The sequence below is a fragment of the Natrix helvetica genome (genome assembly GCF_964273705.1).
Source record: "Natrix helvetica genome assembly, chromosome: 2".
In the NCBI taxonomy this organism is placed as follows: Eukaryota; Metazoa; Chordata; class Lepidosauria; order Squamata; family Natricidae; genus Natrix; species Natrix helvetica.
Genome location: NC_138552.1, coordinates 147428716 through 147447670, shown reverse-complemented (window position 1 = coordinate 147447670; position 18955 = coordinate 147428716). Strand labels below are relative to the sequence as shown.

At 39.1% G+C, this 18955-nt stretch overlaps 1 protein-coding gene across 1 annotated transcript in view; it reads right to left on the bottom strand.

The window, feature by feature from the left end:
- NBAS (NBAS subunit of NRZ tethering complex) overlaps positions 1 to 18597 on the bottom strand; it is a 179926-nt gene extending 161329 nt beyond the window's left edge. The window contains exons 1-11 of the mRNA XM_081945203.1: positions 18323 to 18597; positions 15829 to 15883; positions 14770 to 14803; positions 14030 to 14107; positions 12864 to 12911; positions 10536 to 10579; positions 7641 to 7774; positions 6192 to 6325; positions 6009 to 6107; positions 1585 to 1729; positions 296 to 361 (exon numbers count right to left, since the gene is read on the bottom strand). Of these exons, the coding sequence (XP_081801329.1) occupies positions 296 to 361; positions 1585 to 1729; positions 6009 to 6107; positions 6192 to 6325; positions 7641 to 7774; positions 10536 to 10579; positions 12864 to 12911; positions 14030 to 14107; positions 14770 to 14803; positions 15829 to 15883; positions 18323 to 18466 (981 nt within the window). The 5' untranslated portion in view covers positions 18467 to 18597. The remainder of the gene's footprint in view (positions 1 to 295; positions 362 to 1584; positions 1730 to 6008; positions 6108 to 6191; positions 6326 to 7640; positions 7775 to 10535; positions 10580 to 12863; positions 12912 to 14029; positions 14108 to 14769; positions 14804 to 15828; positions 15884 to 18322) is intronic.
- Between the last annotated feature and the right edge of the window lie 358 nt (positions 18598 to 18955).

Genomic DNA, 18955 nt, shown 5'->3' with positions numbered 1-18955 from the left:
GCAACTGACTTGTATCTATGACAGTTCCAAAGTCCTGGGGTCATGTGATCACCTAACAAGCAAAATCAATTAGGAAGCCAGATTCACTTAAGCATCATATTACTAACTATTACATTGATTCGCCTGACAACTGTGTCAAGAAAGGTCATAAAATGAGGAAACATTCAGTTAACAACTGTCTCGCTCAGCAACAGAAATTTTGGGTCAATTGTAGTCATAAGTTGAGGACTAACTGGACCTTCCTTAAAAACACAGGAATCTTAACAATCAACAACTCTTGTATATTCTCCATTACCTTTTCCCTTCCTTGCCTGTGGTAAAATGAAAGATGAAACATCTTGAACAATGAACTTTTCTTCACCTGTTAAAAACAAACTTGTATTAAATTCACTTTCTTTCTCTCAGAAGCTAAGAGCAAAAGGAATCAAGTTGAAATAAAATATACATAAAATACATATATAGACTTCTGAAGGTTCCTATAAAATATACATTATAGTAGTAGGAATTCCGAGCATTCATACTGTAACCTTGCCTAGAATATTCTAGACTCAGTCAATAACTAGAAAAGAATATGGATTGACTTCTTGCTGTGCTGTTTTTGCAATACATATAGGAAACTTAATGCTCTCAGGATGTTTAGGTCTACCATATCATGATAACACATTTGGCACATTTAACACTTTAATTTAACTAGATTTAATCCTTTAGTTATTTTTGTAAAGCCAAATAAACGAAATTCTGTCTAATTTGTAACCCTTGTAGCAAGTCTGCATAGAATGAGCTGTTTCTCCCCCTCCCCCCACTCCCCCAAACCATCCAATTTTATTATTTTAAAACTTGCTAACAGTTACAAGCACCCCAAAACCTAGGGCATTTTTCCCAAGGAGATTTGGTGGAAAAGGACATGTACGAACTTCAATAATAATAAATCATTCAATAATACAGAAGGCAGCAGAATTTAATGGGACCTGAGTTGGCAGTGACTGATAGAAAATGAATTTGGTGGTATGGTCAGAAATTCAACAGTAGCCAATGCTTGAATTTGAGTATCAAATCAAGCCAACTCCACAGTACATAATTATCTTAGATCTTGACTTAATAAATGGATAAATTTGGACAGTATGATTTTGTCTTTTTATTACATAACCCACCCATCCCCATATAACCCAATTTTAAAAAGAGTTGTATCTGATGTCTGCAAGACTTAATACATCAATAGAAATGTGGATCATGACTGAAAATGTTGCCCATTCCTTCTCTAAAATTTAACAGTCAGTGTAAATATACTTAGATATACACTTCTTACTGCTGTCTTCTCCCTCTGAGTACCCAACTATAGCAATGTCTACCTAAAACGTAAGGGTATGAATATTATATAGTCACAACCTCTGAACAATTACTTAACAAAGTGAAGTGGTGACTCTACAGGGAGCACTACACATTTATTGTGGTTTATATATAATCCCAAATGCAGGGTCTGACTTCTGTTAATTGATTTTGGGGTTTTTACTCCAGTGCTTTTGATGGGAGATCAAATGACAGAAAATAAACGTAATAATCCAAATACACTTTATTTATACTTACGATTCCAACATCGTCTTCATAACTAGTAACCTGCTTATAATAGGGTGATCCAGAAAGAACTCTCCATACCGACAAACCACAACTACTCGCTTTAGACGTCCCAGCTCCATCATCATCCATTTCGTAGCCACCAATAATCAAGACTCTATCACAAGAAGACGACAACACAATTTAGTTTGGCATTCTCCACTTCCTCAAGTTTGTGCCGTGGGGGGGGGGGAGCATTTTCACCTGTCATAATTTAATAATTACCAATTTACTGATTTCAGCCTTTAAAACCATTATTTATATCATTCTGGGGCATAACAAATCCCAAATCCCAAATCCCAATTTCTATTTAAAACTATTACTTAGAAAGAGAGAAAGAAAATCAAGAACTAAGCCTCCCTGTTTTAGGGATTTTAAAAAATTATATTTATTTAGCTTTGTACAGTTCTTTTAATTGCATTTTAACCTCCTCCAAACTGTACATATTTAATTTTTTATTGTATTTTTGTGATATTCTCTATGGACTGTACACCGCCCCGAGTCCCTTCTGGGAGAGGGGGCGGTCTAGAAGCACAAATAAATTGAAATTGAAATTGAAATCCCTGAATTCAGCTGTATTTGCCACTAACTGTATGAGATTGTAAAGTAATTAATCTAGCAAGCTAATTTCCAAAGTAATTATGTGTTTCAATTTTTCAGAACTCGTTGCAAATTGAAAATATGTAGTGAGGAGATATGGCATCATCTACCCAAATAAAGGAATGAAAAAACATTTTACGCTTTTGTTTTTTTGCAAGTAGTAAGATATTACCACCTAGTGGTAGATGAACACACAGCCTGTTCTGTCATGAATAACACTTTTAATTATAATTTACTTCACACATTCATTGGCTAATTATCAAGTACAGAGTAATAAAACTAATCAAATTCATCCCTGCAAAAAAAATGTCTATTAAATTCTTTAGTAATTTTCTAGTAATTTTTCAATAGCCAAGAAATGTTATTCAATTTTGCTTTTAGATTTGCTGGCAATGAATTTATTTTTTTAACAATTCAGGAAAACCATGATTTTATTTTAAAAAATGTTTTATTTACTTTATTGAATTTTATTCAATTTATGTAACCAATCATCTTGCAGTCATAACTGTGCTCGGTGGCTGGGTCACAATAAACAAATTAACTTACAGCTAAGAGAAATAATCAAGCACCATTTAAATAAATCATTTGTAAACTACACTACTTTTCTCTGCCTGGGAGGGGGAAAGAAGAAACATGTCACCAGATTCCAGGGCAATATGCAAAAAGAAAGTGAATTCTGCAGTGTAAAAAAGAGACCTATTCATCAATTCAATAGGAATTCAGACCCGAGGTGGCACATTACTTCTGCTAATTACATCCTAAGTGACTCCATCCCTATGGTTATACATTTGAGCCATGGTGGCATAGTGGTTAGAGTGCAGTACTGCAGGCTACTTCAGCTGACTGCTAGCTGCAGTTCAGCAGTTCAAATCTTATCAGCTCAAGGTTGACTCATCCTTCCATCCTTCCGAGGTAGGTAAAATGAGGACCCAGATTGTTGGGGAAAATAGGTTGACTCTGTAAACTGCGTAGAGAGCAGTTAATAGTACAAGCACTATGAAGTGGTATATAAGTCTAAGCGCTATTGCTATTGCTACAATCTCTGTAATGTAAGAACCATAAACAATACTATAAAATAAATGGCAATATTCCATCTTCTTAATGCTTAACTATACTAGCAGCTTGTTTTACAGTATCATCTGCTTCAGGTCTGTGGTGTTGGTTAACCTACGCAAATTGTACATTTGGTGGTAACAAAAGGAAAAAAAAATTATAACTGCTTCTACAAATATTATATCAGAGAATATATCCAAGTTTCTTATTACTTTCTTCTGCATTCTAGCAGACCTGGTGGGCTTCAGAAGTAATACTGAGATATTACCTCGCTTTCAAGTAATCTCAGGGATGGATTATATTGCTAATCCATATACAACAACCTTGCAAGGGGACTCATTTCCCATACATCAAGAGGCTTAAAAGTGGAGTTTTTATTACATGCTTAGAGAAAGCCTTAACGTTTGATGCATTTTAATTGGGAAAAATGATACTGTTCATAATGTAAGTGTATTTCATTTATCTTTAGCCAGCTTTTATTGTTTTTATAAATAACTCGAGGCAACAAACATAGTAATTCCTTCCTTCTCTCATTTTCCCCATACCAACAACTCTAGTTTTGGGCTGAGAGAAAGTGCCTGGCCCAAGGTCACCCAGCTGGTATTCATGCCTAAAGCAGGACTAGAACTCACTTCCTCCTGCTTTGTAAACCAGTTCCTTAACAACTAGTCCCAACTACTTCATAAAGTATTTGAAATGTAATGACAGCAAAAAAAAGCTACCATATTAAGTTATATACCCAAAACATTTTATGAACTAAAAAAAGCACTGCAGCACAAGTTTAAAATTTTAAACAATTCTTCACAGAGCTGACAAAATGCAAAACAGAAGCAACAATTTAAGAGAGATGGCATCAAAGGAAAATGCCACTGCTCGCTAATTCAGAAATGATCTCAACTCATACATGCATGCAATTGTAATTGAAAGAAAGCTCATGGGAAGGAGATCAACCACAGAAATATTTGAATTACATCTTTAATGAGTTAAGAGTTATCAGGGAACAAGGGGAGAAATATATGCAATGTAACAAATATAATAGGTTTTCCCTTATGAGAATAAGCAAGGAAATTTAAGCATAATACCCTGGGAAACCATATAAGCCATGCACTGAAGTAGTAATCAGGAATATTTGTGTAAGATAAACAATAAGTTATAAAATAGTGTAGTGCTAAAGGTGCTGAGTTAGAAACCAAGAGCTGGTCCGTTCTACTCCTGTTTTAGTTATGAAAACCAACTGAGTGACTTTCGGCCGGTCATTCTCTCTCAGCCCACCTCACCTCGCCTCACAGGGTTGTTGTTATAGGGACAATAGGAGGCAGGAGGATTAGGTATGTTTGCCACTGTGAGTTGACCCAAAACTTATAAAAGGCAGAATAAAAATGGAGGAGAGGAAGAAGGGGAAGAAGAAGAGGAAGAGGGGGAAGAGGGGGGGGGAGAAAGAGAAGGAATGGAGTTGAGCAAAAGGATATCCTGCAAGATAAAGAAGTCCACCTTAAGGTATACAGGTAGTCCTCGACTTACGAACACAAATGAGCCTAAAATTTACGTTTATTAAGTGACTTTTGCTCTATTTTATGACCTTTCAGCTGTTAAGTGAATCATTGCAGTTGTTAAGTTAGTGACACAGTTGTGAAATGAATCTGGCGTCCCTCATTGACTTTGCTTGTCAGAAGGTCACAAAAACTGATCATATAACTCCTGAATACTAAACTGAACCAGTTGCCAAGCATCCAAATTTTGATAACGTGACCATGCAATGGATGATGCAACGGTCCTGTGAAAACCGGTCATAAGTTACTTTTTCAGTGCCGTTCTAACTTTGGTCACTAAATAAACGGTTGTAAGTCAAGGACTACCTGCATAGCCTTCATAACGTCCTGTTGCTTTGTGCCTGATCACACCCTCTTGTTGGCCCTCACATACTGTGCAAAGTTTGCCATAGCCCCTCACCCAATGGAAATTGTTATAATGGTATATGAGAATGACCTTGGGAGGGAAGAATGAAAGCTACAGACTAGAGAAAGCTTAGCCTGAACAAGCAACAGGGGAATGGCAAACGTATCAAAAGGGATCTTCCCTAGTGTCTTAAACTTTAAAGGTGAAGGGGGAGAAAGAGACTTTCAGAATTGCAAGATCTACTCATGTAAGCATAAAATATTACAAAAAGTTAAGAGCTGTACTTCTTGAGTGTGCTTCTTGTCAGGGCTACCTTGCAAAGCTGATGATTGCTGATGCCTGACATACACTAAAAAACTCCCTTTTTACAGCTCTCTAATCTCTTAACTTGTGGTAGAGTTGGAACAGCTGAATGGAGCTGAGCATTTACTGGCCGGATGCCCTTCCTAATGCCCCATGGAGTTCACAGCATATATTTTTGTCTTTGCACCAAGGAGAGAAATATCTATTTAGGATTGAACTCCCAAGCTTCCGAGTGGGAGGCGAGCATCTGCACCACTTGGCCACCATGTTGCTCATTCCTGACATACACTTTTATCTAAATCCTCTTGCATTGGTGCAGTAGTACCAGAAGATCACAGAGTACTTAGCAACATAGCAACAGACCATCTATTACCCTCCCCAATCTAAATGAAACATTACTCCTAATGTTCGCTAAGAGCCAGTGATTGCTGTTATTAATTACCTCACTGCAATGAAACATTTAAGGAGGAGGGGGGGTGACAACTAAATGATATCAAACCCCCGGCTACTTCATTAAAACAGTTATTTAAATTACCCAATCTTACCGATGCGCAGGATGATAAATTACTCCAGTTATTCCATTAATATAATGCTTGCTAAAGTTGAAAACATGGCTCTCTTGGTAGCTCTGATTTGTTCCAACACTAGATCAAGAAAAGATACAAGGACTTATTTCATGAAATAGGAGTTCCAATAAATTATTGGTAGACACATCACCTCATATTTACCTCACCAGGTAGCTTTTCAGCTCACCACGATAATTGATGACTAACAATTCAGCTGACCACTGAGCACTCGCTTTATATTCCAGGAAGATCAATCCTGCAATGGCATAAGTCAAGTCTCCTGGGAAACTAGTGTCCTATTCAAAATAAAGATTTAAAAAAATAGGTTTTTTAAAACAAAGAAATTTAAAAAGGCTTCAAACACTAGAAAATATTTTCTAATTGAAACCAAACATTTTTTTTATAAAAACTCAGAAATTAAAAATCTCAATAGTATATTATTAAAAGTAACCCTAATGTTTTATAGAGAATATGCATTCTTCACTATTAGTATGAAGTAATTTCATCATGTAGTGTTAACACTTATTAATAGTACATTAATAAACTAAAAAAAAGTACAAATTCTTTCAATTAGATTTTCTTTTCCCCAATATCCAACCCTTCCTGCAATTTAAGTGTTTGATAATAGGCCTATCAGAAAAGTCTAGTTAGCATATTTATGATTGTCTAAAATTATATTGTGGCAATTGAGATTTTTGATCCAGAAAAAGCCAATATAGTATGGTGATTAAGGTGCTGGCCTAGATATCAGAAGATTGTGAGTTCTAGTTCAAGTTAGGCGTGAAAGGCAGCTGTGTGACATTCGGCTAGTCACTTTCTCTCAGCCTAACTCACCTCAGACTAATTGTGGGGAAAATGAGAGGCGGTACGAGGATTAGGTATGTTCACCAAGTTGAATTACTTACCAAGTAATATGGCGAGATAATAAATAAATACATAAATACATGACCACACATCTTCCAGTATGAAAATACTGGTGCCTAAATGATGTTCTGTTTAGAAATATTATTTTAGAGATCATCAACAATTTTAGGTCAACCCCAGCAGCCTTTTTGACATAAATAAAATAAAATACACTTGTTCAACTATCTGCAAACAAAGAATGCAAGTTTACCAACAAACGTGCAAAATTGCTACTCAGCCAAAATGAGCAATAAAGCATATAACCATGATGGCGAACCTATGGCACGCAGCACCCTCTCTGTGGGCACGCAAGCCGTCGCCCCAGGTCAGCTCCACCATGCATGCACCCATGCATGCACAGGCCAGCTGGTCTTGGGGCCTCTGCTGTGTACGTGCAGGGGTGGGACATGTGTGGGGCTGCGCACGGATGCGCAGGGGGCAGGGGGTGTGCGGGGGCACGAGCATGCACAGGGGGCAGGGCACATGCATGGGGCTGCACATGCATTGCATTTAGGGGGATCAGGCACACATACACACATTTGCATGTGCGCACGCACTTTGGGCACTTGGTCTAGAAAAGGTTAGCCATCACTGGCGTATAACAATGCAAGTTCTCATCTTAAGAGGTTAAAACTGCAATGGCTAAGGTGGTTCCACTGCACGGTAATCGGACTTGTAAAGCTTGTAAAAAAAAGGAAAAGAAAATACCGGTTGGATGAGGAAGAGTTCGCTGCCGACCAAGTCAAATACTCGAACAGTCCCTGTGCTTTCACCATAGGCAAGCAAAGTGCAATCATGACTCCATGCGACACATCTCCATTGGGGATTCGGATCTTTGGGGACTACATGGAAAAGAAGATAAACAGATCGGCTCCAAGTGGTTAGCAAAAAAAAAAAAATCCCTTTTTCCAAACTGCAACTTTTAAACAGTTGCATAGCAGATACATGTTCCAATGTTCCCTATGACAAAGCCGTTCTAAAAATAACCATGCTTTGTTTTATAGCTTCTCTGCATTGAAGGACGGGCGCAATGTTGTTTTGATAATCTATGAACCATGGAGTGGAAGCGGGCTCATGAATCAAAGTCACAGACCGAGAACTCTGAATAATAATGAAAGCCCTTGAAAGTTATGGGAAAGGAGGGAAAAAAACCAGGGCTGCACTTTATAAGGGCATCTCCACAATCACTCTGAAAACTATGATTTTTTTTAAAAAAAAAAAGAGGAAGAGAAAATATTACTTCATCTGCCTATTTTATATCCATAAATGTTTTAAGAGGCAAGTGTGATTGATTGATTACTTTGATTAGGACAGAGCGATTACATATTCTACCTGTTGATTTGCGCTTCCCCTTTTTCAGGGCTCATATAATCCGTTTCTCTTCTATTTCTTTGGGTCCATATGCCTCTAAATCAGAGATAAAATCCTGGAAATGTAGGTTCCTCAACAAACAAGCCATTACTCTGATCTCATAGTACAAAAGCAATGAAGCAACCATTCCATGGCCTGGCATGGTTGTTGCCCAGATATTCTGCCAGGAAGACCTTTTGTGGACCAAAAGTTCAGCCACACCTAAACTTTTGAATTGCTATGGCTTGTTCGTGTTTTGGATCCAAAAAGTGCTTCTTTTCATCAAAAGACATGTCCAGATCTAATCATGTGAACTATGGCAAACCAAGGGCAAACCTTAGACTAACTAGGACTAAGTTGGCTTATTTTAGGGATTGTGCTAATGTTGGTCTCCTGTTTTAGACACTCCTTCTACATATACTAATGAGTGGTGCAGATACTTATATAAAACCTATGACCTTAAACTTCTTCCTCCACAAGCAGCTTTGATTGCAAAAAATGCTGCAGTCCTATGTTGAGTTAAAATAAAATAATAGAATGTAAGTTCTGGCCACCTCAAAGCTCCCATATTTGTTGTACTTTCAGATATTCAGTACTTTTGCTTTGAACAAAGGTACCGTAACAGGCTGAACATGCAAAGACAAGCACAAAGGAATATTTGGGAGCTTATAAATTTGCCAAATCCAAATTGCTAAATCCATGCAATCGCTGATATAATTTGAGAAGAAGTTATCTTTCATGTGTGGGAATATTTTTCTCACCAGAAGGTATTTTCATTTATAAATTTCTGTTTGAAGAATAACTCAGCCATAAAATGCAAACAAATACCCTTAATGATATAAATCCTCTACCCTTCCAAGGAATAACCACATCATTCTGATTAACGATTCACTCCTTCGCCAAATGATCACCTTCACTGAACCAATGTAGCTTTAGTTCTACAAATAAACTTCAAGGAAGCATAAGCTTTGTGGAACAACTCGCCACAGTCCTTGCCATGGCCATCTTGCCACAGCCAATTCGCCATGGCCAATTCACCAAGAGACAACTCACCACAGAACAATTCAACAATTCAATTTAATTATTTAAAATAATTAAAATATTATTTTAATTTTTGACATTTACATTTCATTTTCTCCCTCTGGCATGCTTTCTTTAATGATTCTATTCCACCATTTCTTCGATATTAATGTTACACTTGTCCTGCGGAGAGTTGGTCATAACGAATTGGCCATAGTGAATTAACTGTGAAAAATTGGCAGTGGCGAATTATCCTAGAGCCGTGATGGTGAACCTATGGCACGCGTGCCACAGGTGGCACGTGGAGCCATTTGTCAGGGCACGCGAAGCGATGCCCTGTCAGCTGGCCAGCGCACATGTGCGCGCTGGCCAGCTGACTTCAGCCTTCTTTTGAGACCATTTTTCACCCTCCGGAGGCTTCCCTGAAGCTGCCTAAGGGCGAAAAAATTCAGGAATGGACTTCCGGTTTGCTCGTAGGACCGTTTTTTGCCCTCCGGAGCCTTCAGGGAAGCCTCCTGAAGGCCACTGAAGGCTCCGGAAATCAAAATCAGAAAATCAGCCCTACGCACAAACTGAAAGTCATTTCCAGTTTGCTGGTAGGGCTGGTTTTTGCCCTCCGGAGCCTTCAGGGAAGCCTCCTGAAGGCCCTTCGAACAAACCGGAAGTCACCATTCCAGAACTTCCGGGTTCCCCGTAGGTCCATTTTTTGGTCTTCAGAGGCTTCAGGGAAGCTCCTGGGGCCTCAGAAGGGCGTCCGGGGGGAGGGGGGAGGTTGTTTTCGCCCTCCCCAGGCTCCTAGAAAACCTCTGGAGCCTGGGGAAGGAAAAAAACTGTGGCAAAAGTGGGGGTGGGGTGTCGCTGATCGGGCACATGTGCAAGCACTGGGGGGTGCACATAGCATTGTGGGTGTGGCACGCCGGCAGAGGACCCCCCTGTGCTCCCCCTGCTTTTGGTACGGCAGCCAAAAAAGGTTTGCCATCACTGTCCTAGAGCCTTGTGGAAAGGGACAGATACTAAACAAAACAGGGGCATCAAGCCACAGCAAGCTCAGTGGAGACAAAACATTAATCACCTTTTGTAGAAAAGGAGAAACATAAAGCAACAAAGAGAAAATAGGATGCAGTAGCTAGAAACCAAAATGGAACTTTTGGTTAGAACTGCATTTGATAGGGGTTGTTTTGTATTTTTTTTCTGGATAAATTGTAATTTACTTGCAAGTGAAAAATTACTTACCTTGACATTTCCCAATGACAGACCCAAATTCATCCTTGGCAGACCTGCAACATTCAAAATGCATGTTTTTACTCTTCCAAAATATCTTGATTGTTGTTCTACGCTATTTTTTTCAAAGGGTGAGATTACACCAATCTTTGAATGTCACTTTAAATAGTGTTCATTATAAAAGGAGGTAGGTCCTTTAAAAAGATGTCAAAGTAAGTGGAAGTGAAAAGTAAGCATCATTTTAAGCGAATGTATTTCACTATTAAATTTAAAATATGGACACACTTTCCATAATTCACATCTCCTCACATATGTCACTTGAAGCTCTGTTTAACAAAGGAAAAAGAATGCTACAATAGGCTCTCAATAACCTCCTCTTACACTGACAGTCCTTGACTTACACAGGCAACTGGAACTGGAATGTCTAATACTAAGCAATCCCATGATTAACAGAATCCCTCAGTTATGAAGTGAAGAAACTTCCTGCCAGTTTCCCACAACCAAAATCAGTGGGGCAACCAGGAGGAAGTTGCAAGTCCCAGGCCCACACGCAGGTAAGTGGTTGCTGACAGGTGGGGAAAGGAAGGGAGCATGGGGAATAGAGTGGGGGAGGGTGCCCAAGGAGGTGACAGAGATACAGGTCAGGGAAGATGCACAGGGTTGTGTGCTGGCTACCACAAGCACAGAGGAGCCGGGAGAGGGGATGTGGCTGGGGGAAATTTATTCCAGTCATTTGTGACCTTCCTTCCCAGTGTTGTGGCCCGCCAGCAGCCAGCTGAGCTGGCAGCAGATTCGGACAGTGAGGAGGTTGGGGAGGAACATGGGCCAGTCCTGGAGTCTGTGGAAGGCTCTGACGAGGGCTCTGAATCAGAGGCAGAGATGAGGCCAGGGCCGTCTGACAGTTATCAGCTGGCTTCGGAGCCAGACATCAGTGAGGCAGACAAACAGCTGGAGCCTCTTCCTAGTGGGCACATGCACAGAGTTGCCAGACAAAGGGAAGAGCTAAGGAACAAAGGTCAACTTGGGAGTAAGGCCACCCATAGGGAATTAAAATGGAACGAAAGGGGAGGGATGTTTGCAGGAGACAATTAGTTCATTTCTGAATTCTTGCTAAGTATTGCGGCATCTGAAAGATATTGGCCTGGCAACTCTCCAAGCCTGGTAAAGATCGGTAATTGTGAACTATCTTGAAAGACTGCGGGAGAGGAAAGACTTTGTTGGAGAGGAATTCACTGTAAATTAAATAAAAGGGGTTTATCGGGATGAGGACTTGGCTTTGTGCTGCTGGGGAAGCCTAGGTCAAAACTGTCGGCTTCACCATTGATTTCTTTGGGAAACAAGCAGAGAAGGTTGCAAATGGCAATCACATGATAATGGAAAAGTTTGGAAGTTGGTTTATGTTAGGCCAGTGGGTCTCAACCTTCCTAATGCCGCGACTCTTTAATACAGTTCCTCATGTTGTGGTGACCCCCAACCATAAAATTATTTTATGTTTTCTGTATTTTTTCAAAAATATGTGTTTTTCGATGGTCTTAGGCAACCCCTGTGAAAGGGTCATTCGACCCCCAAAGGGTCCCGACCCACAGGTTGAGAACCACTGTGTTAGGCTATATTTTGATGGCAATGTGCTGTAAAAAGAGGGGAATGCTGGGTGAAATTGTGTCACTCAGATGCAAGAACTGGATGCAAATCATTGCTTCTTTTGAGAATTGCCATGGGATGATATAATTATGTTCATAAATTATAGCCCATTTTGCATAGAAGAAATATTAACTCTTTAATTTAGTCTAACGCATAAGGTTATTCACACTCTTTGCACTCACAAGAGATATAAGTCCAGCCCACCTTGAATTTCTTTGACTATTATCTGCCGCCAATTTGCTTTGACCATTAGTAGTTCAGATTCTTGTACAGAACTTTAGCATACAATAAACCTATGTATAGAGCCGTGGTGGTGCAGTGGTTAGAATACAGTATTGCAGGCTAATTCAGCTGACTGCCAACAGTCCAATCCTGACTTGTTTAAGGTTGACTAAAGAGGGCTGTAAAGCACGCTGAAGCAGTATGTCTATATCTAAATATATATCTAAGTACATATCTAAGCACATACACACACACACACACCGTGTGTGTGTGTGTGTGTGTGTGTGTGTGTGTGTTAGTAGATTTTCACGGGTGTAGGTAGCCAGCACTCCACACCCACCCACCAAGAATTATAGAAAGATGGCAGCTCTGGCCACGCTTTAAGCCAAAAACACCACCCTGAGGACGGCGAGTGGGACCTTGCCAAAACGTTGCCAAGATAATCTCAATCTTACAATTGTGTTATTCTTCACTTACCTTATTTCTATAGTCTGGTCTTGAACAACTGCTAACAGTTTTCCATTGCTACAAAAATAAAAAAGTTTGAATGAAAATCATAGCCGATTACTGCTTCCAAGACATCTCAGGATTCATTTAATATAATAGAGTCTTAAATACATGGCAAATGTGAGGTAGTCTCAATATTTTACAGCATCACAAATCCTTTCTCTCTATTTTTGAGTAAACAAATTCTCTGACATTACAAATATATTCAAAGGTTAAATTGTAGAACACGCCACTAAATTGTGGTGAACATGGTGCTTCAGGAAGTACTAGAAACATGAACGTACCCTGAGAATATACAGTATCTCTAGTAAATATATAAACTGGGTTCGTTCTGGATTTAATCAAGAGTTCAACAATGGAAATAGTAGGAGTCAGGTTAGCCGTTGTTAACTCAAGTGTAAGTCTGATTAAATCTGGATCTAATACTATCCTTGCATTGCATATAATAAAAACTGAGAGCACAAGTAAGATGAGAAATCCTATGGCTGTCATAAAACACAAAATTCATTTCTACTGCCGAAATACATCCCTTTCAAACATTTATCCCAAATCAGAAACTGCAAAGAAATATAAGCAGCCAACAGCAGGATTTGGGGAACAAAAACTGGAGGCTAAAACCAGGGGTGAAATTCAGCAGGTTCTGGAGAACCGGTAGAGGAAATTTTGAATAGTTCAGAGAACCAGCAAATACCACCTCTGGCTGGCCCGAGTGGGGTGGGAATGGAGATTTTGCAGTATCCTTCCCCTGCCACACCCACCAAGCCCATAGAATGGGTAGTAAAAAAAAATTGAATTTCACCACTGACTAAAGCTATGGCTTAAAAACAACTCTCTACATAAAAACCAAAAACCAAGATTTTTATCGATGCCTTTGCCACCATTCAAAAACTCAAATTCCATATCAATTTTGTCAAATCTGGACTCAGGCAAAAATACTTCAAATTTCCCAACTCATTTCAAAAGTGATATATTGAACTCTGGATGTCAATTTCTGCACTGGCTGTTATTCTACAACAAATTAATTAAATTAAAATTGCCTTGTTGCACATTACATATTAAAGCATTTAGTCTAAATGCAAGAGGTCCAAAGTCAATTATTGTAAACTTTCAAAGGAAAAGGTAACCTTGCCACCAACCTTGCAAGTTCTAGATGCCAATTCATCTGTTTACTGACCAGGCGGACAAATCCAACAGGGAGAGATAATGTTGCACTACTAGAAGCAGAAATATGTTTATGTCAGAGCAATAAAGGTGATGCTCATGAATTTTAATTACATGACAATTGTTAGAAAACAGCAGATGAACTGCAATAAGTAGGAATGTTTACAAATTCCTCCCCAAAGAGTTCTCCTGTACTTTTTTCACATAGCTCTATTAAATGCAGAAGAAACACAATATCTGAAATATTAAAAGTAGTTGAACTACGATTATTGCTACTTGTTTTCCTATTTTTTAGCCATATGTTTTCTTGACGTTTAATACTACACTTGTTTAAGCCATTGGTATAAGGCAAAGATTTATATTCTTGAAAGCAGGATATAAACCACTATAATATTAATAAGATCAAACACAAAATGTAAAAAAACCTCTGATGAGAAACAAGCTCTCAAGAGCTGTGTGTTCATGTGTGTGTGTGTGTATACAGTATATATACACACAGGCACAGTGTACACACAGAAACAATTTATATTCAATATCCTAAAAAAATAAAAGTGCCTTTTAGAAGATAAATCTTATTGAATAAAAAATTACCATTTCAGAACCAAAGATCATAGTATCTTCCAAATGCTATTATAAGAGATAAAATAATGCTTTTAAAATGCCACACCCTCTCTTAAGACAGAGCTTTAATCAGTTGTGTTTAACAGTGGCTTACCTGCTCCAAAAGTGGCGCAGAAATAAGGCAGGGCCTAAAAGGGAATATAATTATATTTGAAAGAAAGCAAGACCAATAGAAGAGGCTATTTTCTGTCACTGTTTTGTCAACAGGCCCTCTAATTTACCCCCCTCCCCCCAAAAAAAAATTCTCTAAAAATTAACTCTATTTGGGGTTAGGCATGGAAACAATATCATGATATTTATTTTTTTCATTATTCTCATATCCTAAACATTCTTACTCAGCATTCATACATAATTTGGTAGCTGAAGGCAGGAGCAAAGGCTGCTAATGGCAATACATAAGTTTATTTTGTGGCAATGGTTTCTACCCTTAACAGTGTGTTGTATAATTGATTATTTAATATAATCAAGAAACAACGAACCTGTGTAGGTATATATGTACCTACACAGAAATGCATCCAAATATAGAAAAGAGATCCTGAGAGGCCTATGCTACACTTTCATAATGAATAAATTAATGCCAATAGGCCACAATGGCCTTATGATGTCGCTTCCCATTTAGTCATTAAGCAAGTCACCTTCAGTCATTAAGTGAGGTTCACATGATCATAACTTTCTATTTTACTGCAGGATTCTTCATTGACTGTGCAGAAGCTGGTTGCAAAGCACAGAAACTGTGATCATGTGACCATGGGAATGGTGCAACAGTCATACTGGTTGTGAAATGCCCAAATGTTGATAACGTGAACACAGAGATATTGCAATGAGTGTAAATGCTAGGGCTGATTATAAAGTTATTTTTTCAGCATCCTTGTAACTTTGAACAATCGTTAAGCAGGGCAGTCATTAAGGCAAAGTCTGTCTCTAAATACTATGCAATTACTATTACACTAGGCGCTGGATGCAGTATAAGACTATCAAATAACAAGTTTATAACTTTAGTGAATAATTTGTGACAGCTTTAAAATCTTTTTATGCTGTTCAGAGCCCCAGCTATCAAATGGGCAACCATATCCATGATTAAAATTAATTAGTTCACATTATATTAATTTTAGCCACATAAAATCTACTGAATAAGGAAGCTATGGATATTTACCCATAATCACTCTTGTGATGATAAATGATGCATAATGCTTCTGGTTGCCTCTTGGCTGTAAGACCAAAAAGATAAGTTTTCAGTAAGTCCTTTATTTGCAAGCCCATTAAGCTGTTGCAGGTTGTAAATGAACTGTTGGGATAAGCAACTCTTTAAAATGCTACTTCAAATTACTACTCTCTAAGTTCTTTTAGAGAATTATGAAAGAAAGATGTTCAGAAACTACTTCAACTCCAGAGCCAGGTAAGAAGGCACAAAACAATTCAATGCTGCATATTCATCCATTCATGCAATAGGTCCTCTTTTTATCTGTTAAGGGTCTGTTTCTTGGGAATACTCTTCAACAGGGGTGTCAAACTTGCGTGGTCACGGCAGCATCACATGACGTATTGGGACTTTCCCCCCTCCCTCCGCTAAACCGGACAGAAGCAGGGCCAGCATGTGACGCATCCGACACGCGGGCCGCAAATTTCACACCCCTGTTCTATAAGAAGCATAATATTAAGTGGAAATTACAAAACAATCCTAATGGCATAAATTAGCTATGTAGTTTTCAGCATAACAAAAAGAAAATAAAAAGGGCATTGATAGCTTCAGTTAGCAAGGAGTCATTGGGCAGATGCAGTAAATTACCTTAATCAAGTAGATAAAGAACTTTTTAAAAAATGGTTAATCAATTAAAAGGCTGATTAAGCTCCATTGCTCAAAACACTTGCTTCGTTCTTCTTCTTTTAAAAAGTTATGGTGATTCAGGATAGAATGGTTGTACTAATGCCACTAACCAGAAAATTATCAGTTAACATCACAACTTTGATGAAGACAGAATGATAGAAAATAAAAAGCTGTAGACCCCTGATGGCAAATCTATGGCACATATGCCAGAGGTGGTATGTAGCGCCCTCTCTGTGGGCACACAAGCCGTTGCCCCATTTCAGCTCCGCCATACATGCGCACATGCTTCCCGCCGGCCAGCTGATGTTTGGGTCTCTACCATTCATGTGCGAGGGGGCAGGGTGCATGCATGTGTGGGAGCCTCACGCATTGCTTTTTGGGGGTCAGACATGCCTACGCACACTTTGGGCACTCGGTCTGGAAAAGTTTAGCCATCACTGCTATAGACAATCTCTAGCTAATAACCAGTAACAATGATCCCCTGCAATGATATACAGTTATAGAGATACAAAGAGAAAGAATAGACAAAAAAAGGACTTTCATTTGGGGAGAAATCAGATGCAGTCTCATAGCAAACAATTATCATTTTAATTAAGCCACAAAACGGCATACATTACTATCCCTCTTTTCAATAAGAAACAATATGTCCCTTGTAGAACTATCCATAGACAATCCCTCAGAAAGAAAACTTGACAGGGTCTGTCAAAAATATAAAGAAATCCAAAAACCATTAAGTTTCAACGAAAAGAATATGCTCTTTAGCCAGTGTTCCTTCTGCCACACAGCCGCCCAACTAATGTCTAATACAATTTTAACCACTTTGGAAGCAAAAGTTATCCTACTGTCCACATCTGCACAATTCAATGCATTTCCAGGACTGTGTCTACTACTCCACTTACTACATATACAAACCTTATAAAGTTGATCATTAATTACATTACAAAGTTTATCATAAATCCACTTACTACATATACAAATCTTATAAAGTTGATCATAACTTTACTGCTCCAAATACAACTTTCTGTAGTGACCACATAGAGACTTTGTTTTAATTTTATTTATATTTCTATATAAATAAATTTACTGTTTTCCAGGACGTTTCTTCAACTTTTACTCTACAGCCCTGGTAGTCTCCCATCTAAACAATTATCGAGCTTTCCCAAAATTAGATAAAGTCAGCATCACACTGCTATCGCTTTAAAGATGGGTTATTATTTTGTGTACCTGGTTGTCCTAATCAACACCAATCAACCACCCAGAACTGCTGACAGTTGGGCGACTTATACATGTAACAAATATTTTATTTTTCAATTGTCCCCAGAATATGAAGTCAGAGCTGTCATTATGTTCTTCCCAAGAACCTAGAATGCTGTAAGGCATAGTAAAATGTGGATCCGAACATTGTTAGCCTTTTGCAATTGACTGATGGAATTTTTTGCCAATGCACAGATTTTTCAAGGTTTTTTTTAATGACACCCAACAGAATATAATTAACCGACTGACGCATCTGCTATTGTCCTTCATCCTGATGTCCTAAAGATTTTTGATTGACATGATCTTTAAGGGCAGAAGGTGGCTTATTCTACCATTAGATCAGGCGACCCAAAGGTTTTTGCAACGCGGGTATTCTTGCTCAAGTTCCCACAGGGCCACAAGAGTTAAGATTCGGGCATAAACAAGCGGCAGTCCTTAAAGAAGTCAATGACACGCGGTTATTTCTCAGGACCCGACCTCTCTCCCCTCCTACGTGGCGGGTTGCTTTAGTTGCTCTCGCCGCCCAGCAGGCGAGTAATGCCTGCGCGACCACGGCGAAAAGACTCACCTGCACCTCAAACTCCGGCGGCCACTCGGTGTTGATCAGCAAGTCGTAGAGAATGTTCTCCTCTCCATCTTCCTCTCCATCCTCCTCCTCCTCTCTCATCTTACTGCCGTTGCTTTCCCCCTTCTTTCCCCGGACAGCAGCCATGACTGTACCAAGCCGGCTCCGCTACGGCGGCCTGTAGCGGACAAACCAGGCTTAGCGAAGACGCCTAGCTTAACGCTTTACGTTCCCTATATTTCCTGTTCTGGGCTGCGCTCGCGATCCTGCGATTTTCTATCCATAATCACAGTTATCGCGCAATCCAGGTTCAAACGTGGATCAGAAAGTCATCAAGAACTCAGAAGCTGTTGCACATAAATCCTCAACCGCTCTTAAGAACAGATATCCAGCCTGTCATTTTGTGCCTCTGGAATCGGATTATGTAATGCTATAGTTTAAAAAGGGAGTCCTCGATTTACAAGAGTTCATTTGGTGACTGTTCAATGTTACGGTGGCACTGAAGAAAGTGACCTATGTCCGTTTTTCACAGTTATGGCCTTTGTAACCTCGCCATGATCACAATTTAGATGTTTGGCAACTGGTTCATGTTTATGATTGTTGCTGTGTCCTGGTGGGTTACGTGATCACTTTGTG